This window comes from Eulemur rufifrons, chromosome 4 (assembly GCF_041146395.1).
Source record: "Eulemur rufifrons isolate Redbay chromosome 4, OSU_ERuf_1, whole genome shotgun sequence".
NCBI classification, from domain to species: domain Eukaryota; kingdom Metazoa; phylum Chordata; class Mammalia; order Primates; family Lemuridae; genus Eulemur; species Eulemur rufifrons.
In genome coordinates, this window is record NC_090986.1 from 41,235,439 (window position 1) to 41,262,384 (window position 26,946).

At 37.2% G+C, this 26,946-nt stretch overlaps 1 protein-coding gene across 6 annotated transcripts in view; it reads right to left on the reverse strand.

The window, feature by feature from the left end:
• Positions 1-26,946, reverse strand: part of LMO7 (LIM domain 7) — a 194,396-nt gene that overhangs the window by 45,375 nt on the left and 122,075 nt on the right. For 4 of the 6 annotated variants that reach the window (XM_069467663.1, XM_069467664.1, XM_069467667.1 and 1 more), the window contains 7 exons: positions 15,010-15,040; positions 14,078-14,191; positions 10,245-10,443; positions 6,500-6,752; positions 5,286-5,564; positions 3,215-3,934; positions 2,247-2,276 (listed from right to left, as the gene is read on the reverse strand). In XM_069467663.1, the coding sequence (XP_069323764.1) occupies positions 2,247-2,276; positions 3,215-3,934; positions 5,286-5,564; positions 6,500-6,752; positions 10,245-10,443; positions 14,078-14,191; positions 15,010-15,040 (1,626 nt within the window). The remainder of the gene's footprint in view (positions 1-2,246; positions 2,277-3,214; positions 3,935-5,285; positions 5,565-6,499; positions 6,753-10,244; positions 10,444-14,077; positions 14,192-15,009; positions 15,041-26,946) is intronic. The other 2 variants (XM_069467668.1, XM_069467669.1) reach the window with 2 other exon arrangements.

Genomic DNA, 26,946 nt, shown 5'->3' on the forward strand with positions numbered 1-26,946 from the left:
ATGACACCATACAGACATAAATCCATGCAACACAAAAGCACACACGAGAAATGATAGCCACATACAATGCATCTTGCTAAAAATAAACAAACTGACAGGCGTTAAATGTCAAATAAAAAGCCAGCCAGAAATTATTAATAACAGTCTAAGACTTCAAAATATATTGCACATTTCTCTTTAACCTGGTCCTTACCAAAAAGAAAGCATTTGTGTTATGGGCAGTTATTTTTCATTTACAAGATGTTGAGCAATAATGCTTTTCCAGGTAAGTATGCCAAGCTTGACAACGTACATTATGTTCAGAGAAATATCACCCAACACAAACATGAAACAAGTTCTAGATGAAAAGCTTATAGTTAATCCAATTTAAATCTATATTTTATTTTCATTACAGCAGATCAACTTAAGAAAAGGCATTGGTAACTGATAGACTATAGGAAAAAAAAATCCTATGTGATAGATTTGATTTCAAGTGGCCTAAAACACACTTGAGTTTTCTGAAGACACTTTCATATTATTTTCCATTATTTGAAAAGTCATGCATTATTCAGTCTCAATTTACAATCTTGCTTTATTTGTATAGTTACCTTGGCACTAAACTACACGCAGAATAGACTTTAAAACAAATACTGTAGTATCCAAAAAACTAGCTTAGAATAGTCTACAGAAAACATTTGCTGCTGCAAGCTATAATCCAGAAAAATCCTTAGCTTTTTGAGCTTTCGCTTTAGGTTTCTCTCTCCTTCTCTTACCTTAGTCATATAATTTACCCCCTCACCAAGGAGAACATATACAGTCATTGAGATGGTCGTACATGTTCAGATTCCCTCACATACTTGTACTCTGGGTACTTGTATCCCCTTTAAGAAAAATAACTATTCCTCAGACCTGCTTACATTATGAAGTCATATTTACAAATAGAAATGCTTCCGAAGGTTAGAATTCAAAATGTTTGAAGCTGCAGAGATTTTTAATCAAGTTAAAACAGGTTTCTCATGATAAACTGAGAAGAGCAAATGCTTAAGCATCATACTGATGAGATGGAAAGGGTACAATGTACCTTTAACATGGCATATCAAAAGCACGGTGGGAAGCAGATTTTTAAAATCAGTATCTGAGACATACTTGCAATTAGTTGTTCATGGTACAACTACACTTCCGACATCTAGAATGGTTATATTGCTTTAAAACAGTAGTCTTAGTAGCTTCCAAGATTTCTGAACTACCAAAATTATAAAAAGCTATCAAAAATTAGAGATTCTTAGAGACAAAATAAATCCTTGTCGGGATAAATACTTAGGTACTAAGGCTTAGGCAGATTAAAATACTTGACATCTTTAAATTCTCTTCCTCTTGCTCAAAAACTGTTAGCCCTTAGATTCACAAAGTTACAGAAAGTTTGGCGGAAAATATTAAGATATTGATATGTGATTTTGCACTAAGAATAAATAAATGATTTACTTTTAAATTTCAGCTATCCTAGAGATGAAAAAAATGTTTCCAGATAGTTTTAAATTATCATATGTTATCCTGTCTACCAGGTAAGCAGAATTAAACAACAGTAGGCCAAAAAAAAAAAAAAAAAAAAAGAATTGGTTATAGATATAGTTCTTGCAGTAATAATATTAGAAACTACAGAGATTTTAATTTTGGAAGGCCAAATTTGCTCAACAAACACAGCCATGTTATAACTTTTTGCCCCTGTTAGGACTTGAAAATACTTCCAAATACCATTAAGGGAAGATCAATGCATCCCCATCAACAAAGTTCCCCATGAGCTGAGCATATGGATAATGTCAACTGTGTGCATTCTAACCTTGAAGTAAATGCTAATATTATTGTTTTATCACAGATTTTCTAAAATGTAGTTCTTTGGCCTTCAACATCCAGAAATCAGAATTTTAGTCTATGTAGCAACCAAACACATATACTCAATCTTAATGCAAGTGCTTTTGTTACTTTTAATCAACTCAATAAATTCAAAAAAGGGGGGAAAAGGGATGGGGCTGAATTTTAAGTTTCTAATAAAACAGAAACTATTTAGTCATATAGCACTTCATGCACTGGGCACTGAGACACAGAAATATTACCATTAGTTTGCAAAATAAAATTTTCCCATTTTAAAAATCTCATGCACAGCATATAGCATTCCCATTTAGTGACATGCCAGGATAGAAGTGCAATAATAAGCCACACAAAAAACAAACAATATGCACAGATTTTTCACTGTGAACCACAAAACTTACCCATTCTCACCATAAATCTTTTGAAAGAGTCTAAGAAACCAGAAAACCAAAAATTAAAAAGTCATTTTTTCCATTTGTTTTAGCTTCTAAATGTTTAGTGTCTTTAAGACTCTAACTAGAGATGGATAAATCTCAAAAGGTTGCTTCTTCAACCATATTTTCATGTCTCAAGTTCTTTTCAATCTCCTATCTCAAGAAAATCAGATTAAGCAAAATGAAAGGTTTCCTCAATTTACTCTAAGCTAACAAATCCCATCAGAAAAGGCTTCTTATTGTCAGGAACTGATAAATTAGATTTGGATCCACTAATTTTATTCAACCTAATCAGATTTTTCCATCCTCAAGTTCAACAAACTGAACATTCAAAAAAGCAAGTTGCATAACTCAAATTAACAAAATGGCCACAATTACATACATGTAAAATTCAGCGGACAGCAACTACCATTCATGCATCTTATCAAAGTTTGCACTGAACTTTAAAATATAAGTAAAAATAAGTCACAAAATGATAGTCCAAGAAGCCTAGGTCAAAAACAAAAATTAAATTAAATTAAATTTGCAATGCCATATTTTAAGGGAAACTTTCACCCCCCAAAATATGAACACCACACAACACCAAAACTATAACCAGACTGTTACAGAAATGCCTGAACATGAGAATAAAAGTCTAAAGATAGTTAGAAAACATTTTTATGAAACTTCATATTGTAGAATAGTACCATAGTCTTGGGTATACACCTTTTTAAACAAGCCTAAACAAATGATTTAGAGATATGCAAATATGGAACTGCACTTTTTTTCCCACAAAGTGACTAAAAGTTTTTCAAAGCGAATTAATTTTTTTGCAAGATGCTTCAAAATGGCACACGACATGCAGAGTTGAGCAACATGATGCTGCCTTCTTGCACAAGAAAAGTTACACAAGACCATCCATTACAAGCAAAATCCTTGCAGAAACACACTCTGACCTCTCCACCATCAGCCGTTTCTTGTGCTTAAGTCTGCTGGCCTCCCGGATGGCTTCCCATTTCTGTAGGTCGGCCTCACTGCAGGGGCCAGGGGTGAAACTGATAGGAGACACAGTAGTTCCCAGTTTCCAAGACTGGATCTTACGAGTCAGCATGTCATCTTTCTTCTGCCGATATGAAGGAACTAATATTCTACAGCTATTACTTTTTTCTTTGGATGGACGTGTCCTTTCAAGTACACAGAGAAATTTTGCTTGAATTTCTGGAGGAAGAGTCCAGGGATCAGGGAAAGGGACTGGTTGGTACCTATCTGGGGCCCCAGACAGAGGTACTTCTTTCTTCTGTGCTGGAATTCGGCGAACAATCATATCATCTTTTTCCAAATCTGGAAGTACAAGTTCACCTTCCCTACATTGCAAAATTATATCTCGCTCTACAGGATCGTCTTGGTCAGAGAACCTTCTGAAGTCTTCAAAAGCTCGGAGAACATACGGATTTGCATGGAAAGCCCCAGTCTTTCTGACAAAGAAATCGTCATTCTCTAAGTCAGGATCCAGAGCTGACAGCGCAAGATCATCTCTTCCACAGCCTGGAGCGTAAGAGAGATTCTTCCTGCGTGTTATGACCCTTGGGCCAGAGGTGGGATCGATTTTAATATTTGTTTCAGAAGACAAGATGTCATCGGAGTATGTTTGGAAGGCCTGAAGTAATAAAAACTGACTGAAGCACAGAAAGGAAAAAGGAAGGGAGAATCTTATTAAGTTTGGGGACAAAAGGTAGTTAGATAGCAGACCAACTAGCCATTTACTGAGGGTGAAATATTTTAAGGGATCATGGCAGGGACTTTTTCTAGGAAGACAAACTCGAATTTAATGCCATCATCTGTGACTTTTCTGGATACCATTTGAAGAAACAAGAGCAAAGTACACTTCTCAGGAGAGGTGGGCCATTGAGGCCAACTGACAGGGCTGGAAGGCAGACCTGGTATCCCTTCCTGACACACACACGCATGTGCCATCCTCTTATACCCCTTCCTCATTCCATGAGCCACAGTGGCCTAACTCCCCCCAAAGAAGAAGGAAGGATCTTGGCAAGTTTCAACAGTGGGGTATCATGCACTTTATGCAATAGCTACATGTAATCAGCAGAAAAAAAGAAAATAAATTGCTCTGAAGTTTTGTAAGACATCGAGGAATCTATTCTTTGCGTTTTCCCTAGACCTGCCCTTCCCAGTCTCTATCTAAAAGTTATTTCCTTTCTTCTCATCTCCACACACCACTGTAAAATTAGGTGATCTTTCTAAAAAGCCTTTTGGAAATGGCTTTCGAAAAGAACTACACCACATGTAAAATATATCCTGTCTCACACATTATTGCGCTAAAGAAGAATGTTGAATGCTACAGACTTCCAAGCTGACATTCTCACACAGAAAGCAGTATGTTATACAGTATGCTTCTGTATTAAGTCTATAAGGTTTCATGATTTAGTGCAGTCAGGCCCAGGTTAATGTAGCAGCAGAAGCGAGTACAGAGGTGTCTGTGGCCAAACCCAGGCAGGCTCATGCAGACAGGTGCACCTGGGCTCATCTGAAGTACCACTGCTTCTCCCGGCTGCATGGGTGTCCCGTGATCTCACGGCCCGTTTAGTAGCTAGATCCAGCAAGAGGGAACGCCTTTGACAGCTGATGTCTAGTCTATGGTCTGCTTTTTGTACTTTACTAAAAATGGTGGAGCTTCTGTCAGAGCCTGAGTCCTCATCCTCAGAGTCTGAATTCTTTCTACTGTGGAGTGATACAGAGAAAAGGTGGGGAGGGAAGGAGACAACAGAATTGGAGAAAAAGAGAACTACTAAAAATAACGCCAAGCTCTGACTACATACAGAAGAGGGTTTTTTAAGATCCAGATCCTAAGCTTTAAGTTTAAACAGAAATTGTTTTCAATTATATGGGTTGTATAGATGCTAGAGGGAACTTATTAGACTTTCTTTATCTCTCCATTAAAAAAATCACATAGAACCCCAGCTGGGGTGCTGAATGAACACTGGAATAAGAGAAACATGCACAAAGACAAACCTGAATCCCTGAAATTCTTTATACCATGGTTTATAAGTTTCCCGTTTTATTCTTTTCCAGTTCACATCTTCTGGGATCCAACATTTGGGAAGAAACTGATCAAAAGAATTCCCTGGGTTTGGCATGATTGGACTCAGCTTTCGCACATAAAGATCGTCCTTTACAACCTTGGGTATGCTTGTTGTCTTTTCTTCCTCCTCCAAGTAGCAAGAGGATTTTGAAGTTTCTTGTACTGTTGACCAGTTCTCCACACTGGGGCCCCAAGTTCTCCTCTGGTTACTGTTCAAAACATCCAACCAGTTAAGACACTGTGTGAACATTTGTGACACAGAACACAAAAGGCATGCTTTCTGGCTCACACAGTTTACACCACTGTGAAGGAAGCAAATTAGTTCTCATTCTCATCACCACAGCTCCTAGAACAAAGTTAAGGCATTTAATAGCATTTCATTTTAATTCAAGAACAGCTAGATACACGTGGGCCAGAGATACTTAATTAGAAGCTGTGTTAAAAGAAAGAGACAAATTGCAAACAACGTGGGGGTGTTATTTTCCGAATTAAAATCAGCAGCATAATAGACATCCAGATCCAGGACAAATATTCCTGACCTTGTCAGTTCATACAGCCCAGTGGCTATTGTGTCAGAAGGAAAAAATATTTGCAGACAAGAGTTAGGAGAAGTGGTTTTTGAGATGAAACTCCTGGGCCTCTTTTTCCCTTGGAATCTACGGTTGACTAAGTTATCCAAAATTACATCAGGCAACCTTCATTCATCCTCAGAGTCCGAACCACTTTCAGAACCACACACCTTCTGATAGGAAGCTGGATTTGAAAAATCAGACTCTGTTCTGCTAATTGGGGACGGGAAATTAAAGGATTCTTTACATGTCTACTAAGATCAATCAAAACAGAGGGGAAAAAAGGAAGAAGTGCAGCAGAGCTCACGATGAACAATATAAGTCATCTAGAAAGCTGGAAAATACCCATAAATTAAAAGCACACATCTAAAATAAGACCTAGCAAAACACATGCTGACATTCTAAAACAGAAAGAAATATCTTCAAGATACATAAAGGTAAGAAAAAAAAATTCGAGTTAGTGGAATACATTATCTGTGAAACATATCTTAAAAGCCATTCTTTTTATCACATTTAAGTATCCCACCAAATTCGCAAAGCATACTGAACTCAATAATCACATCGCATGCCAGTACCTTGAAAATGTTCCATCTGCTTCTGCATAGATTGGGCTTGCCCAGCTTCTTCTGTTATCCTCATTTTTGTCTGGCTTTTTCTTCCTCAAAGGTGCTGGCACATAGGATGGCTGTCTACTTTTGTGGGGTAAAAAACGATTGAATGGTAAAGCAGACTTTGGTTCAATAGCCGAAATCCTTCGATATGACATATCATCTTTGTTATAATCCTGCATTTTGAACGTAAATTCGGAATCTGTGTCACTTTCGCAACCTATAAAGAAGGCACAAGAATTTGCTTTACTCTCCAGATTTTTCGTCTAAGTGAAACCCACACAGCGTGCCTGCTTTGTCTTCCCCTTGGAAACCCAGTGCTGTCACTGCTAACTGCGGGGAATATTTTTAGAAATTTGTCATGAAGTTGTGATAAGATCCATTAGGAAGAACTTGCTTTGCATACTGGAGGCACACGCAGTACATTCTTTTGCTGTCGCACATTCTAAGCAGGAAAAGTCCGAGTTTTACTACGGAACCCCTTTTCTTCTCAATCTTCTTTGCCTCCATGATAAGATTTGGTGATATAACACATGTGAATAAAATCTAGCAGTTGAGTCACACACTTAAAATGACATGCAAAAGTAATTCTAGGGAAACTTAGTAATTTAAAATAAGGCACACAGCTATCTAAAAATGTGCAGGGAAAGATAAGAGAGGACCTAGAAAGAGAAGTAAAAAAAAGCACAAGATCACAAAGGGCTCTGATAGATTCTTATGAGACCTCTATGAGCAAGAATCATGCATTAGAAATGAGGTTGGACTGGATGACTTCTAAAGTCCAAAAGGAATAATCCCAAGTCTTAAACCCAAATGAGAGCACAGAACTCAAGGTTTTTTCTGGGGGTGGCCTTGGAAATTATATTAGAATCTTGTATTTTGATTCAAAATCATTTAAACATAAATTCAAAAGAATAACCTTTGATACACCTCAAGGTCAGATAGATACAAATAGTAATCTGCTTTCTTTAAAAATGTCTGTTCTTTTAAAGACCCAGGAAGGAAATAAGAGAGTACAACACTACAGATCCAAGCTGAGTTATCTCTTTCCTGCCTCCTGTGCATCTGTGAAGGTTTGCAAGTGTCACTTGCTTCCCACCGGGCCCCCTCAGAGCCTGGCTGTGCGCAGGTACCTGACAGCCATGGGCTCTCAGCACACAGAGCACCTGCAGGGTTAACCTGAGTTAAAGGCAGTCTCCTTCCCTCCCTCCTGCCTGGCAGGAATCTACAGTAAATAACACTGAGAACAGTCTACAGGAAGTGGCTAAATATACAACTATAAGACAGGGACAAGGTAAGAGGAGAGTTCATGGTAAAAGGGAGAAAGTATAAGTGGCTACATGACCAGGAGGAGTAGCAGTCAACAATCTGGTGCTACGTTTTGAACCATTCTCTAAAAAAAATTAAGACATTTCTCTCATTTCCAAAAAATGTATCAATGACTCTTGTCAAAATTTGTACAAGTAAAATCATAAAATCACAAATAGACTATTCTACTTTTTAATTTTTAAAGTTAAAATCTTTTCTTAGCCTAGGACAATGCCCTGAAGAGTCTTTCAAGGTTTTTTTGTTGTTGTGATTGTTGTTGCTTTTGTCTAAATATCATCATAAGAGTTTTCATTTAAAACTAGGAAATATAATACTGCCATTCAATTATCCTGAAAATATTATCCTTAATTGTGGTGACCCTCAATTTTGGACTACCATCCAGAGAGTGACAAAATTTTAATACACTAATCACAAAAAAGCTTTATCAACCTAGGACCTCCACCCCTGGCATTTTTTTCCCCTGCTTAGTTGTAATTACTGAGACTTTACTTCCACACTCATTACACGAGGTCTGCAACCCCTTTCTAGGACAGGAAGGGGTGTGATGGTGGCCTCCACTTTTGGTTACATGCGCCAGGTGCCCCGTGCGACAGGGATCTGGGCAGAGGACTTAGGTTCCACCCCACTGGAGCACTGCATTTGAACTGAGAGAAGTCTGCATATGCCCACATGTCCCCAGTCTTTTCCCCTTTTACTCTTTATTGGCCAGATATAAGTTTAAACATTGCATATTGCAGGTTTTTCAGTCAGAACAAATAATATAGTGGATTCAGAATTTTAGCCTCTGCTTTTTACAGCTTTAACCACTCAAATGGATTATAAACTCAGATTCATTAAAAGTATTCTTTATTGCCCAGCACTTGTCATGTGGGCTATGACAATGTCACATCTAAATGGTAAAGAGCCAACAAATGCAGGAAAAATTATGAAGGTTAATGCTTAAATAAACTTTCACACTTTTTATTTTTCATTTTTAAATACTACCACTCTAAAAGTTAAAGAATTTGGTTTTATGTTACCATGCTTAATAAAGAATAATTTTATTTTTAAAAAGCAAATTCATGTATGGAAATTTTACACCAGAAGAAAAACAAAGATTGAATTCTAGTTAATGATGTACATACTAAAATATTTAGGGCAAATGTGATGTACTCTGAAAAGCCTCCAGAAATAAGATGACTAAATTAATGGAGGGAGGGAGGGAGGAAGGGAGGGAGGGAGAGGGAGGAGGGAGAGAAACAGAGAGAGAGACAGAGAGAAAGGAAGGGAGAGGGAGGGAGGGAGGATAGAAGAGAGGAAAAATGGGTATATGACAAAGCAAGCACAGTAAAATGTTATGACAGAATTAGGTGGTGAATACATGGGTGTTCACTGCAAAATTATTTTAAGTTTGCTGATGTTTGGTTTTTCATAGTAAAAATGCTAGGAAAGGCATTTAGATGTATAAAATATTCAAAATAAACAAGCAAAGTAAAATCCCTAACAATTGAGGACAAATTCACAGCCAGACTCTCAATGTTTTCATGTTGATGATGGCAAAAGCACAGGAATATTTCAAGAAACTCTGTGATTTCAATCTAGTCACATCTGAATAACTAGAGATTTGCAATCACAAATCGCTAACACTACCCAGTAGCCCTAAGACATGCATTTAAATAACTGCACTGACCATAAGCTTGGGATTTTGAAAGAAGGATTTTGTGGGATTTTGTCCCTCCCACAACAGAATGACTTTCATGAACACGGTCCTGTCACACTAGCTCTGTCCTGGGTTAGCTCTCACCCCGACAGGTCCAAAAGAGGGGTTTCTGCCACCACGTTAGGTAGCACATTACCCAATCTATCAAAGTCTAGCATAATATTCTACCATGATAGATAGCAATCATTTCTTCTCATGGACAGGAATAATTATAAAAATATTTTTCCTGTTTTTTCTTAAGAGAATTATTTTTATCTTTTGGGGAAAAGAAAACAAAATAGGAACTAGAACAGACTTTTCTGCAGAATCTTATATTGCTTTTAATGTTTAGATACGTCAGCTAATAGGCCTCAGAGCCACAGATTATTAAACCTGAATCTGGATAGAAAAGAGGTGGGATAGAGTACCACTGATAAAACAGGTCACAGTTACCTGTTCCTTTCCCCAGTCCTCTCTAAAAATGAAATTAAAAAAGCAAAACTACCACCACTATGAGGGAGGAAAAGATTTTGGAAAAATCTCCCAATTACACATAGGTTCCTATAAAAATCCACTTCTTGATGAAATTTTTGCCTAAATAGTTTTTGTTTCTTTTTTTTTTTTTTTTTTTAACTCTTTTCTATTCCCAGTTCTCTCTTGATACGTGAACAAATAAAAAAACGACAGCCAAAAAAAGCCACTTGCCTTCACGTCCCCCTCTCAGTGTGATATCAGAGGAGCAGCTAGTCAATGACCTTGAGCCCAAAGAGTCCAAGCTTTCAAAGGAATCTTCTCTCCTGTGGTGGCCTGGAGGGGCAGGGAATTCTCCACGCTCAGGACACCAGAGATCACCGTAGCCACTGTCCCTGCCACTTCTTTTCAAGCAGCTGAAATCTTCGAGTGCCTGAAGAAAACATTGTGAAAGAACAGTAAGTTAACATAAACTTTCAGAAACATAATCAATTAGTTTGTTTGTTTGCATAATTTAAGTTGCGCTTTATTTGATAGGTAAGGCAATGAGATTTCTCTGTTGAACATAAGGGAAAAAAAAAGCTGATAAAAATCAGAAGATAAATCTGTCACTGTTTCCCCAAAACTAATAAGGAAGTATTCAATATTCAAAGTAACAATAAGGAGATTTTCATTATTATCTAATAAAGTAGTACATAGGATCTATTTAAAAATAGGGAAGGGAGAATAGTTTAATAAAAGTTAATAATTAGAATGATGTTGAAATGCTAAAATCAATGATTATTTACAGTTCTCTGGCAATAAACATGAAAGGACTCAAAGAAAAAAAAAAACCAACCTAAATTTAGTTATCCAAAGGGAGATAAGTCAATATGGTTATATTCTGTCTGTCTCAAGAAATATCTGGGATGGTTTACGTTAAACACAAAACCTTAACATTTAGAGTCCTTTTATCCTTCTACCACAAAAAAAATAGTTTAAAAATGTATGCACAAGAACAGTGGGTATACATTTCACAGAACTGATTTATATTCACCAATTGCAAAACCTAGATCTGAGGTCCTGGCAGCTGTACTGTCTTTCTTGTTCCATCAAGGAATGCATACTTGTTTACCGACATATAAAACTTATTTTCCCTGGATCTAAATAAAATATTTGTTTGGCACACATAAGAGATACATTGAAATATGGCAAATAGTGTTAACTATAGGTTTGTAAATTACACAGAACTTACTCAAAATAAGCATTTTTAATTAACATTCTCTTATGAAAGTTAAGGGCAAAATATAACTATACTTTTTAACATTAGGATTTCACTAAGACTTACAATGTCCTTGGCATAGTCCTGACTGATAGTAATCAACGAATATCTAGCTATAGTAACTTTAATTTTTTAATATGGGGAAGGTAATTTTGTCATTACAGTAAAAATCAGCAATGTTACTTTCAGCTGAGCTTACTAACAGAGACAGTTTAAAGAAACTAGGAATTACTAACAACCAAAAGTAATGTGTAAATCTTGATTAAATCATGATTCAGATTAAAAAAAGAGCTATGAAAAATAGTTGGGAAACAATTGGGAAATTTTTAATATCAACTGGATATTAGATAATGGGGAATATTTGAGTTTTTTAAAAGTATAGCAGACATTGTGGCTATATAGAGGAATATTCATATTCTTAGGAGATGCATGCTGAGTATTTATGATATCCCTAATTTACTGTAGAATGGTTAAGTGAAAACATAGATGGATAGATAGATAAAGCCAATGTGGAAAATTTTAATAACTGAATCAGATTGTGCAAATCTGGGTATTCGTTATACTATTCTTTCAACTTTTGAGTATTTTCAACATGAAAAAGTTGGAGAATGTTTACAATGAATAATTAGTAGCTGACTCAGGCATACTTTTGACTAACACTGGAACCATCAGTTCATGGTTCAATTATTTGACAAGTGCTTGAAGCGCCAATAAGGTCTAGTAGATTTAAGTAAGATTTCATATGCTTTAGATGCCAGATACCCTGGCATTAGAGTTGACATCCTGTCATGAAAACACAAGTGCCTACCTTACACCCTGCTATTTCCAAGCAGATAAGGAAGATAGGCCTAGTACTGGTACCACCAAAATACTTCTCAAAATACAAAAAGATTAATAAATATGTGAGTCAGTCTTTAGATCCATCAGGTTTCTTAGACATGTACTTGTTAAAGCCTTAGAGTTCAACACACAGCAAGGTGACTTTTGACCTCAAAAATGTTGAAGTTATTGATGGCAGCCACTTCAGGTATAAAATATCTGAGTCTGGCCCTGGTGCCTGGTTTTTAACGAGGACTTCACCCCTGACAAGTCACCTAAAATGAGTCACCTCCAACTTCTAAGATGACTCAGGTGCAAAAATTTATGCCAAGGATTTTTTTAATTGTTATTTTGTATTAGCCTTTAAGCATTAAGTTAAATGGGAAACATTTGATAAACACAATGGTTTTTATTTTAATAGAACTGATGCAAAACAGACATTATATTCACATGCCTCCCAGCTATTCCCACTTTATAATAATGGAATAATGAAACCACAACTGTAGTTTCTATCTACCAAAAATTCTTTTTACCCAGTATGATTTTGACACTGGTGACAGGAAACAACCTCTAATGAAGCATTCCCAGCACAGACACCATGCCTGGATTATTCAACCTGAGTCAGGCTGTCATAAAAAGGACTGAAGGCTTTAAAGAGAACACTGACGAATAAGCCAAAGTCCCACACAGTTTTTAACTGAAAGTTTTCTTAGCTGAAATATAAGGCCAGGCTCTCCTTGTGCCCAAAGTCCCCTAAAGTTCCTCCCTGAGAGCCTCACTCTCTTTCATTGCGATGACCAATCCGCTCATCTATCTCAGACAATTGTGCTTTGCGAGATTGGGTCATTTGCCATCAGTGTTCTCCTAACACCTAGTACAATGTGTGTACATGCTAATATCTCAACTATTACTAACTTATTCCAGGAATTTAAGTAGAGAGCTATCGACTGCTTATGTTTCATGGGGGGAAGAAAAGGAATACCTAAACCTTCTAGGCTCCATAATTCCATCTTCTCTCTATAATGTATGTGACTGGGCTCAGACAAAATGATTTAAAGATCAGAGTAGATATAAGGCAAGGTGATCATTTTCATCCTGGCCTCAAATTTCTACGTTCCAATCTTGGTAACTAACGTTTACTGAATCCTTACAACGTGCTAGAGCCTAATGCTAAATGCCTTACTGGTATGGTATCATTTAATCACCAGAAAAACCCACAGAGCAAGTACTATTAATTAGACGGTGATATAATTTTGAGCACATATTTTCTTCTGAGCCCTGCAAATTCCCCTGGATAAATACTTCCACAGAAAAATTAGTTTTCCCATTTCGATCTTATAAATGAATATTTGGCAGAACTATGGTCAATCCTGGCACTTGACTATCCTCAAATGGTCCCTAAGCATTCAAAAGGCTGTCATATTGACTCCAGGATATGAAGGACTAGAAATGTACATTAAACAAAAGATACTCACTTGAAAACCTTATCAGGTTTCACTTAGCATTCACTACTCTTTAGGAAACAGAGCCAGCATGGTAGAATTTGAGGGATATTAAAGTGTAAGCATTAGAGATATAATCACCTATGAAAAGAACCCATGAGTATTTTAAAAACTGAGTAACTTCTACTCAGTTTAATAGCCCAGGAAGCACCTCTCTGCTACAGGTTGAGTTCATAATGAGTAAAAAGAAACAGTTAAGTTATATAGAATATTAAGAAAGGAAGCAAATGCATATGTCAAATTATCTAAAATTAAAAGATTTATCTCTATGCTTTGGAAATTGCACTGGAATAGATACAACTCACTCCTTTGTGGTGGCATATAGAGCCAGCAAATGGGTAGCAATCATCTCTACTGAGCCCAACCTAGAGTGGAGCAAAGGTGGTACCGCCATATTTGTTACAGGGGAGGAGGAGGAGCAGGAGGAGGAAAAGGAGAAAGCAGTACTATGTTACAGTAGTCTCATACAAATGCAGTTTCCTTACCTTAGTCAGAGCTTGTCCTAAAAGATTCTCAAATGCTTTCAAATTAAGATAGGGACCATTATAGCAGGGGTTACTTTGTGCTTTTCTTCCCAGCCAGTACAACGTTATCAAAACCTTTAAAAAAAAATTCCATGAACAAGGTCAGTCTATTTAGTACCCAATGGCAAGCTCAAATGCAGGTGAATACTATAGATAAATGATAGCACATATCACTCTATGGTTGAAAAGCCTACTTTCATATTTGGGAAGTGGAAAGGTCATTAAAAATCTTAATTATTCTTTCTAGATTTTTCTGTCTCTGAGCAAATTCTTAGATCAAAAGCCCAGGTTCCAAAAGGTATTCATACTAGTGCATACGAAAAAGGAAAAAAAAAAAAAACTAAGAGAAAAACACAAATGAAACCTTTAAAGGAATTGATATTTTTCTAACAAACTTACAGAATGAATAACTAAAAATCAATTAATTCTCAGCTTCCTTGATAAGGATATTAAGTTTTGAAAAATCAACCTATCACATATTTAGATATGCTTTTACTATGTATTGAATATTAAAGATATTATGAATCCACATTGAGCAGTTACCCAGAGTCCTTAAACAGACAGTTTTTCTTTAAAGTTTGATTTGGTGGTGTCCTATTTATTCCCCTAAAAATCCTAATGTGTTTACTTGCCTTCTGCACATTACTGACACCTAACAACCAGTTTCCTAAATCTAACCTACCCTCTTATACCATAAAGTCAGAAAACATATATTCTAACTATATATTATAATATGTATATTTAAACATATTTATAGTTTGTGACTGGTTGGTTTCTAGCAAAAAGTTAATTAGAAAAAGGATAGACAGTATATTTTTAGATCCACTGTCTTCTTACAGAACTTGGACATAAAACCCTCTTATAATGTTCCATTTAAAGTAAATACATCTTACATTTTTCACTCTCCTATCAGTCTCTTCTTGCCTGTAAAGAAAGAAAATATCTATTAAGTAATATCTGTGAACCTTAAATTATTAATTATAAGAAAGAAAAAAAACATTTTATTCTAAAGTTCTATAAATATTAATATCACCTGGAAGTTCAGAAATCTTAGAGCACATATTATTCATCAGAAGAATGTTTCCATATTCATTGATGTGATGAAATATAATGTCAATTTTCTATAAAAAGCTATGTTTTCTTCTCCTTTTACTCAGTCATTTTTAAAATGCATTATTTGCACTTTTTGTATTTTCATTTTAAGCAATGTTTAAACCCAATCAGGGAAGGGAAAAATCAGTGTTATTCATGAAATGAAAATTGAGAACAATAAAAAAAAAAAAACACCTTAAAAAAAAAAAAGCAGCTTTGCACTGAGTTGTTTCTCCATCATCCACAGGGTTTTGTACCCAAGTTCCCCATAGAAAACTGCTTGGAGATTTTGACACTGCAGATGTTGAAAAGTACCATTTAAAAAACAGTCATGAACCTCTGCCTAAAGAAACTTTACCACAAGAATCATGGGTTTTTGTTCACCTGTCTAAGGGGATGATATTTATAGGATAAGTTAAAAAGAAGCAAATGCCACCTCTATGTTAAAAAGGCAAAAGCATATTATTTATCAAGGGAATGGGTCACCTGAAAATAATGTGCTTCTCTCATTAGAGACACTTATGCAGATCAGCAAAAATTCAGACTCTGGAAGCCTGAGCAAGACAGACTCTAAGGGGGCTTTCCCAGTGCTTCAGCACAGTGGTATATTTGTAAGATAAAATATACACGTATGCATGTTTTCTCTGTATGTGTATATAAGACATAGAGCACATGTATTCACGTACACAGAGAGAAAGAAAAAGGACAGTATGAGTAAACAGAGATAAATATTTGACTTACCTTTCAAAGAATCAACAAAGCAACTATGACCATTTCTTTACTCAGGACAAACATGAACTGAAATGGACCTAAGAATAATAAGCCCCTCTCACCCACTCCCAAAAAAGGCATCTCAGTAAAATTTACAAACTCTCACACTACTGGTGGAAATGTAAATTGGTACAACTACTTAAACTTTTACTCACTTGGTAGTATCTATTCAAGCTAAATATATTCATATTCTATGATCTAGTAATTCTACTCCAAGGTATATACCCAACACAAATGCTTATATATGTTCACCAAAATTCATATACAAGAACATTTATAACTATTCATAATAGCAAAAAGGTGAAGCTGCACATGTCTTTAACAGCAGAATACATTATGGAATAGCCATACCATGAAATATTATATGGCAATGAGAATGAACAACCTACAACTACATTCCACCATAGGTTCAACCTCATAAACAATGGGAAGAAAAAGAAGCCAGATGCAAAAGAGTACAGGTTGTATTGGTCCATTCATATAAAGTACAAAAACAGGCAAAACAAAAATATGCTGTTATAAGTCAGGATAGTGGTTACCCTTATGGGAAGAGAACGACAAAAGTTGATTGGAAGAGGATGGAGGCCTCTAGGATGCTGACAATTTATATTTTGATGGGGAAGCTGGCTGTGTTCAGTTTCTAAAAAGTCTTTAAATGGTACATTTATAACACATATACTTTTCTGCATATTCAAAAAAGGTAAATTAGTAGAATAAATCTCACAGCCCAATTGCTCAAACCAAAGCTTACCTCTTGAATAAAAAGAAAATCATCATGTAAAAAATCAATAGCACTTAATTTTGGAAGTAGTAAGTGGGGAAAGTCACTAGAAGCTAACAACAAAAAAATAACAGAGTCGGCTGGGCACAGTGGCTCACGCCTGTAATCCCAGTGCTTCGGGAGGCCGAGGCAGGAGGATCAATTGAGCAAGATCAGGAGTTCGAGACAAGCCCAGGCAACATAGTGAGACTCAATTCTAAAAACTAAGAAAAATTAGCTGGGTATGATGGCGTGTGCCTATAGCACTAGCTACTAGGGAGAATTGTTTGAGCCCAGGAGTTCAAGGTTACAGTGAGACATGATCATGCTACTGCACTGCAGTCAGAGTGAGACAGAGTGAGACCCTGTCTCTACAAAAAATAAAATAAAAAATAACAGAGTTGTAAAAGTTGTAAATATATAGCCACCTTTTAGATTAATCACCAACCTACACACCTCAAATATTAAATTAGCCAAAACACAAAAGATCCATCAATACCTAATGCAAATGATGTAGCAGGCTGAAAATCATCCCACTTTTATCATAAGCACACTCAAGCCAGAAGGAAAAATGGAACTCTCCTGAACCTCTGACCTCCTTTCCACAGCCCTCAATAAAAAGCAGTCATTGGACATACAAGATATGGCCAATTCTGTGATAAACACTCACAATGAGCAGCGACCTTGGCATTATTACCTTTCACTCACTTTATATTCCCTTCCAAATGTGAGCATTTACAACATGCTCTTGAACGCAATGACACATAGGCCAGCCAAATTAGCGTCCTATCTCTGAAATGCAATGCCAGGAATTCAAGTAGTCAATCATTTGCTGGAGTAAATAGCATTCACTTTCTCACAACAAACACAACCTACTCCATGGAAGTCAGTAACCTGGCAGCTCCTTTGCCTGTCATGGCCACAGGGTCCAATCCCTAGGCCTTCTAAATAGAAGGAACACAAGGAGGGAGGGGAAGTTCACGGTAACATAGACTCTCCACGAACCAGCCAAGTTACTGCACAACACATCAGAGCCAAAAATAAAGCAGCCTTATCTCCAAAGTTGGATAATTCCTCCATAACAAATATGTCTCCAGTTGACATGGCATAATACTATGTTTAAGAGCATGGGCTTTGCAGTCAGAGCTGGGCCTCACTGGCTATGTTGATTTGGGCAATTTACTTGACTCTCAGTTTCTTTCTGGATAAACTGAGGATAATGTCCTCTATTTCAGTAAACTACGAGGAAAAATGTACACATTAATTTAGAGTCCCTAACCTCATGGTGAAGTGTTCATCAAGAAACAGTCATCATTAATAGACTATAAGCTATGTGAGGGCAGGGCCCATTTTACCCACCGCTCTGCCCACAAAGCCTTCCTAGTGAAGTCATGCTAGACCCCAATATTTAGAATTAGAACTAGCCCACCTATCTCTCATCCCCCACTTAATTTTTGTATTTATAACCATCTACTGCATGCATTTGTTTTTTTCCTCTCCTGCACCAGAAGCCAGGAGAGGTTTGTACTTTTGTTCACTACTATTTTCCGAGTGCCTTAAGACAGAGGCTACCCACTTGGCAAGCACATACAAATATTTGTTTAAAAATGCCTCACACAGTGCACGGCACACAGAGGCTCCCAAATACTGATTTAAAAAGTCTGAAATGAAAAAGTCTCAGCAGATTCTTAATAAATATTCATACAACGTCAAAGAGAACAATTCAATTGCATTAATTTACTTAAAGTATTTCCAATTTTGACTCAAATTATATGGACACTAATAATTGTGCTTCTTTTTTAAGCTATTATCTTTAAAAATCGCAATAAAAGGGAATCCTTTACAATCATAAATCAACAACCCCTCCAAAAAACAAATACAAAAATGAAGACCAACTTCAGAGTGCTGAGTACAAAGCTTAAATGCTGGTCTCTGTGCTGAAAAAGCTTCCCAGCAGAGCTCCGAAAGACAAAGGCCAAAGAATCCATACCTACATTAAAACCCAAATTTACCATAAAAAGGGGTAGAGATAAAATATGCATAGTTCAAAAAATAGGTATCTTGACAGCCTTTATTCTATGCTTGGATCATATGTTAACGTTTAAATATGTTAAATATTCAAGAAATAGCAAGTATAAGCCAGACACGGTGGCTTACACCTGTAATCCTAGCACTTTGGGAGGCTGAGGCAAGAGGGTCACTTGAGGATAGGCATTCGAGATCATCCTGGGCAACATAGCAAGACCTTGTTTCTACAAAAAAGACAAAAATGAGCGGGGGTGGGGGTGGCACATGGCTGTAGTCCCAAGCTACTTGGGAGGCTGTGGCAGGAGGATGGCCTGAGCCCAGGAGTTTGAGATTGCTGTGAGCTATGATGATGCCACTGCACTCTAGCCCGGGTGACAGAGCAAGACCCTGTCTCAAAAATAAATAAATAAATAAATAAATAAAAGTAGCAAGTATAGCATAGATGTAATCTTCCACTCTGTTAAAGGAATAACTCTGATAATTCCTTTGCTACCTGACAAAAGGCAGAAGATATACGCCCATCACAGACCTCTGAACTTCCTACCAGAGGTCAGGAACAAGGGAGCCCCTCAGTGAACTCATTCTTCTCTAATCATCTTATCCTAACAGCTACTAGGTATACTTGGAACCAGGAAGCTCTAGGCCTGATGCTCCCTTTTTTATTCAAAGATTTTAAATTATTTGTACCAATCAATTGTGAAATATCATTTCTAACCAAAGGACCAGGGAAAGAAAGTCGAGGTAGAGGCTCTGACTCTTCAGGAGATCCCATGCCAGGTCCTTCCCTGAGGAGGCAGCTCGGCTAGGAGGGCAGGCTCTGGAGCCAGACCTCCTGAGTGTGAATTCTGGCTCCACTTTTACCAGCCGTGAGAACATGTTCACGTTACTTAACTCATTAGATACATGTTCACGTACTTAACTTATCTCCTTAGCCTGGCCTATAAAAATGAAGAACAACAGTACCAGCCCACCAGGCTTCAGTGAGAGATTTTTAAAGGGCTTAATCCAGGCAGAACAAGTAAAGGAGACATTTCAAGACTGTTGCCTAAACGTATGTAACCTGCAATTTCTGTATCCCCCATAACAATAAGATGAAATAAAAAAAAAAATAAAAATATAAAAAAAAAAAAGACTGTTGCCTAATTATCCATCTCAGCTAAACCACTGAGGGAAAGGTCAGTGGCAAAAGGACAACCTAGTTCCCACCCAGACACAGTTTTTCCCTCCCAGAAGAGACATTTCTATGAAACATAATTCAAGACACTCTTTCATCTTATACTTTCCTTGCTCTCTTACACCAGAGAAGGCTTTGAATGAGGATAAGAAATTATTTCTAGAACAAGGCCAAAGGGCAAGGCCAGCTGGCATGGAATTACTGTCATTATCTAAACATCCATGTTGGCACCAAGCCAATCCTCCTCACATATCCTTGGTCTACCAGGGTCTGCCTTGGCCAAATATTCTTAAATTTTCCAAAAGCTCAAAATCTAAGGAAAAATGTGCCTACACAGATCGAATCTTTCTTCCTCATATCTGATAGTGCAGTTTGGGAACAAAGTGCTAATGGATAGGATTATAGATTTACCAGTGTGTGCCAGCCAGTTATGTTCTAAGGCTACACCAAAAATATTTCCAAATACATTCCGTTTATCCAAGAAGCTAACTCTGGGCCCAGTCGCATGCACCCACCACAGCCTTGTCCGTAGTGTCCTCTGAGGGACTGCCGAGAGCTGGAGCCATACCCGCCAAACGGTCGTATCCCGGAGTCAATCCGAGGCCTGGCTAAGAATAACCGAGCATTTACTGTTCATATATGAGTTACCTACAGCCACTCACAGAATCAGCTCAGCAGATCAGGGACCAACAGGGCAGAGGAAATTCTCTCCCAAATGAGAGGTGAGCTTCCTCAAGTTTGACACAGAATCCCACTTCTCTCTTTATGTTCCTCTCCCAGGGCTTGGTTCCTTTCTTCCTCAAGGTACCAACTTTCTCATTTGTAGCATGGGAAGGCTCTATCTCCCCATGCTCTGCCTCAGTATCATAACCTCCCAAGAGCTGCATTCTCCATACTTTAAAATCATCTCTTCTCCCCAAATCCCAGTCCCCACCCTGTCCAAGCCAACCTCAGTTAAGATCAAATACAGTTTTCTGACTGAACCATTACATAGGGAACCACATATGATTAAAAACTCACGCTGGAATTTCTGACAGAGTAGGGAAATTTTTGGCCCCAGTACCATGGAGGAGAAAGGAGATTTCCCCACATTCTAACAGAAAAGCTAAGAAGTCGGCCCCACCTGCCCCCACCACCAGCCTAAGCCTCCCTGGTTAACAAGGAATCTGGGATTCCATAAGCTGCTCAAGCCTATGTATTAATAACTACCCAGTTCAGGCTCCTCCCTGCTATCAGAAGGAGTTTCTATCTTGTTTTCTTTGTTGCCCAGAACAACTGCAGCTCATGGAGCGATCAGGCCTCTACTTCCTGGGGCTACTTCCCAGAGCTAGGTGTGGATTCTTCCTAGGGACCCAACCCTTCAAAAGCTAGTTCCAGCCCTGCCTTGAGTGGCACCAGCTGACCTGGGCGTTGCCTCTTGGGAAACTAGTTTGATATTAGAGGAGCTGGGCTCACAAGATACTTGGTTCCTCTCCAAGCCACTAAGTAATCTCTGTTCTCCAGTTGTTGCTTATGCAGTTGTGGCCACCTGTTCACAACTAAAAAAAAAAAAAAATCAAGAAATGAGGCCCTGAATGATTTCATAAGTGGTCACAAGAAAAAGTATGTGACTGAATCTGGTTTAAATCTGTAAGATATGCATGGGGCAAGGGCAGAGGCGTGTACGGCAGTGGAAGACGGAGACAATTCAAGGCAGATGTCCTCCTGATGACAGAAGAGTGGCATCATTTTTATATATGCAACAAGACAGTCTGTCTCCAAATAGGAGGAAAGTCTAGGAGTCTTGAGCAAGCCTAAGGGTACTAAGTGAAATTTTAAGAAACACAGAAAATAATTTCTAACACTGCTGTCTCTAAGAAAAGGGGGCCAATTCTATGCAAAATGTAGGAATCAAAGAAGGAATTTAGGAATATATCAGGAAATGGCTTCCTTTTCTATTAATGGAAGTTCTACTGTTCTATTAATGGAAGCTCATCCATTGCATTATTTAAAATAGAGCAAATACTATCACCTTTCTCTAATCACCGTGTCAAACAGAAGAGATATGTGAATAAAAGAAGTTAAAGATGAATTCTTAGAATGTTTCACTTGTTCTTTCTTTCTCTCAAAGAGGATGCATTAAAAAGAAAAGTAAGAAACTGAAATTCTTCCTCCTTCCCTCCCACCTTCAATCCCTAAAAACGAAACTGCATTCCATTTGACAACCTCCCAGTCCCGGCAGACCTGTGACTCATGGGTTTTAATCCACCATTGCTACAAAATGCAGCTATATCCGATTATTGTGGGAACTGTAAAAGTGACACTTGAGAAAACAATACCGTCCCTGGAGATAATTAGTGAGCATAAATATATAAACTTGATGATTTCTGTACTTAACCTATGTGAGGAAAAACTCTTAGAAATTCAACACTTTTTGCCCTAGCAACATAATGCTTATTCCAATCTTGACAAATGAATAAGTACCCTCTTGTTAAAAAAAAATTTATTATTAAATTTCACAGCTCTCCCACACACAACTAAGAATAGCACAGTTTCAGTTAAAGAGAAAAAAAATACACATGTATTCAAAGACACTGGCACACAATGCTGCTTAAATAACAAAACTGAAGAGTGCTGTGGCAGGTGAGTTTAATCCTTAACTCTCTCAACCAGAGGCTCTTATAATTCTTCTTTCTTACTTTACGTAATATGCTTTCTATTACATAAAACTGATTTCACAATTGAGACTCACATGTATATCCCCTGTGAGACGGCAAGCCAGAAACAGTGTATATTAAAGGTGACTACTGAATACAGAATGTAGTATCCATTACACATGGATCTGTTTATTAACTGGAGTTATGACATTCCATTATATAAAATGTGTTGAGGGAAAAACTACAGATGTCTACTAAACACACTTACCCGTAATTTTCTCCTGTAGGTAACAATACTAGGTAGCCGCAGTAATGAAAACAGTGGGCTTTGGTGAGACACTTACAGTAGAGGAGGTAGAGCAGGTAATTGGTAATTAGACATTCAAGTAAGATGCTCAAGGGAGAAATCTACACTGGAGATAGAATGTGGGGAGTTTTCAGCATATAGATGAAACATAAAGTCATAAGACTGAATGAGATCACCTAGAAAGTATAGATAGAGAAGAGGTCCAAGGTTTGAGCCCTGGGAACCCAACACTTAAGGGTTAAGAAGCAAGGCAGAGAAGGGCCACCCGGGGTGATAGGAGTGGCCTGCCCCAGTGCAGGCAAGCAGGACAGAAAGCAGGCTGGATCAACAGTGTTGTAGAGAGCTGGAGTAAGATGAGAGTTGGGGATTAACTAGTGGATTATTTTCTTACCCCTCACGATATCTTACACACACACACACACACACACAGAGAGAGTACACACACAATTACTAAATTACTAATTACTTCTCCTCAAAGAAGCAAAAAGAGTGAAGACAAGTAGCAGCATCATCAAAAAGTTTATCAAGGCCGGGTGCGGTGGCTCACGCCTGTAATCCTAGCACTCTGGGAGGCCGAGGTGGGCGGATCCTTTGAGCTCAGGAGTTCGAGACCAGCCTGAGCAAGAGTGAGACCCCATCTCTACTAAAAATAGAAAGACATTATATGGACAGCTAAAAAATATATATAGAAAAAAAAAATTAGCCGGGCATGGTGGTGCATGCCTGTAGTCCCAGCTACTCGGGAGGCTGAGACAGGAGGATCGCCTGAGCTCAGGAGTTTGAGGTTGCTGTGAGCTAGGCTGACGCCACGGCACTCACTCTAGCCTGGGCAACAGAGTGAGACTCTGTCTCAAAAAAAAAAAAAAAAAAAGTTTATCAAAACCACTGATACTTCTAAAGATATAATTTAAAAGAATACTAAACTAGACTTTTCAGGTGTCCTTCCAGACTTGAGCCCATGCTCAAAGTCAATGGGAAATATGAAATTTGATTATAAATATAAATCTTCTATTCTTTAGGATCATGATATTGGAACAACAATATGATGTCAGGTGATATACTTCCTTTCAAGTGTTTCTCAAACTGCACCACAGAACAGGAGAAACTGGCAAGATTTTAATTGGACTTAAGATCAAAAAATTTTGAAAAGTGCTGCATACTGTGTTGTCCTCTTGAATATACATAATCACAAATTGAAACTCTGAGAAGTCCTATAACCAAAGACCTATTTTACTTATACTTTGAAAAATTCATTTTTTTTTCACAGAACATTTGAAAAATATTAAAGACACTAGTATTAATGAAGTGTTTTCCAGTTGTGTTCTGTTTAAATCCTACTTTATGCTTAATTATGTAATAATCATAACAATTGTCTTTACTAAGCCCTTTATATCAATAATTATGTTAACTATTCTACATTATCTCCATTAATCCACACAATATAATGATTTAGAGATTAGGAAACTGAAACTCCAAAAGCTTAAGACACTTTCCCAAGGTTACAAACTTATTAAGGCTTGATGTGATTCATAGACTTTCCCAAGACCCTGTTTTAGTATTAGTGCAATCACAAATACTTTCTACCTTAATATATTTTTTGAAATAATTTTTTTAATCTCCCAAAATTTTCCTTATAACTCAACATTTTCTCCAAGTGTTGGTTCAAAGCCTATGTTAACCATAATTTCCTACCTAGATCTCTCTTCCAAGACAATGGTAGAAGTTCCCCATTGCCATCTTTTCTGACAAAATTTAGACACATATTCCATTTTCTTGCATATACAAGTTATCATATATTCCACAGATGGAAAACTGCCAAAGCACTTTTTAAAACACTACTAAATAAATGCAATATTGTCAATTCTCATACTGAAAGATCAACTGCAAAGTACTGATTTACTGTACTTTACCATTGCTAGGTCCTTACAAGTGTGGTTTTTGCAAGGTAAGTACCCATCAACTGGAAATAGAATTATAAAATAATCATGTACAAGATTAAATGCGAAAATTTGTTAGTTTCCTGAAGGTACATTTTCTTATCTTAAAAAAAAAAAGTCTATCTTTAGTTTTGTGAAAAGTCAAACATTTAAAGTACCTAGCACATAAATACTTATTTCCCTTCTGATGTATATGAAAGTTCTCTGTAAAGCATAAGGTGATGTAAATTGTTACTTGTAAGTTATCATTATATCAATTCCTTGGCTATGATTTAAATATATTAAATGTGCTATGTGTCTATGATACAACCCCCACATAGTCAAAATAATGCAAACCAAACTAGTCATGCAACATGTTCAGAAGTCTCCATGTTATTTAAAAGTAAATCATTCTCCCCTGCCTATAATACTTGTTTCAAAATTTTAATTTTTAACCATAAAAAAAATTAGTGCCCCTCCAAATAAGATTCCTCAAGTGTTATGTCATAAATCACTTTAGTCCTAAATATTTCCCACTCCACATAAGCCTCTCTAATGTTTACTGGAACAATCCCAAGATAGAAAACACCAAATTTTTCACTATTTATTTATGCCAAAGGTTAACAGAGATAATATAATTTTAGATCGTGGTTCTCAACCTCAGCAATATTTACATTTTGAAACTCATAATTCTTTGTGGTGAGGGGATTGTCCTGTGCATTTTAGGATGTTAACCAGCATTCCTGGCCTCTATCCATTAAATACCAGTACTGCTTCCCCACTCAGTCATGAAAAAAATCAGAAATGTCTCCAGACATTGACAAATGTCCTCTGGGGAGAAGAGGTTGGACAAAATTACCCATGGTTAAGAACCATTATTTTAGAGGATGTAAGAATTTAACTAACTCCTTTAATCAGATAAAGCATACTCAAGGTTCCCAGGGGCCTAAAATTAGCCGAAAGTTTCATTTAATGACTACAACCTAGAAAAAAATATGAAATGTCTGAGTGAACCAAAGAGCTAAGCAAGGACTATATACCTGAGAGTTACTGTAAAACGTACTATCAGATCAAAGGGCAAGACCTAGCTCAGTGCCTCAACCAGAACAGATACTCAGTAAATAGATATTAAATGACGAAAGAATTACAATTTAGTAGAGCTAGGAGGTCAGCATTCTTGCTCCCTTGAAAACACTCTTTCAGACTCACTTGTTTCTCAGACAGAAATTGGCAAGAAATGATGTTATCAGATCTTCCTTTTCTCCAACACAGTGATCCTGCAATATATTCCTAGAAAGTCTGACCAACTTGGATGTTCCTACTCCTCCAATGAGGCCTTATTTAAGCCATTACCTAATTGTTACACATTTTAGATCCCATTTTTCATGCACTCCAGAATGGTTATATACATGCTGTAAGAGACATCTATCTGTACGTGAAATACACTGTATCTGAATAATCTATATTGTACCACCACAAATGGTTTTAACTTGAAAAAAGGATTCTATTTCTAATTCTTTGGTCCTCATTCACAATTTAAAATATTGATAATTTACTGAGTTCAGTGAAAGGCTGAATAATGACTCCCTCCCCCCATGTCTACTTCCTAATTCCTGGAATTTGTGAATGTTACCTTATAGGGCAAAAGGAACTCTGCAAATATGATTAAATTATTAGTAAGATCTTGAGATTGGGGGACATCCTGGATTATCCCAGCAGGTCCTAAATGTAACCAATCACAAGTGTCCTTAAAAGAGAGAGAGAGAAAGAGGGAGACTTGAGTATCATAGAAGAGAAGGGGATGTGACCACAGAGACTGGAGTGATGCGGCCAGGAGCCAAGGAATGCGGCTCCCTCTGGAGGTGAAAAGAGCAAGGAATGAGCTTCAAGAAGAAACCAACACTGTTGACGCACCTTGATCGTAACACCTTAAGACTCATTTTAGACATGACATCCAGAATTGCAGGAGAATAAATCTGTTATTTTAACAGTCACTAAACTTGTAGTAATTTGTTACAGTGGCAACAAAAAACTAATACAAGCACTGTAGCAGCATTGCTTCATACACACTTCATATGCAGCTTAATTTTATCACCAGTACAGCTCTATACTTAGTGTAATCCCCATTTTGTAGCTGTGAGACTGA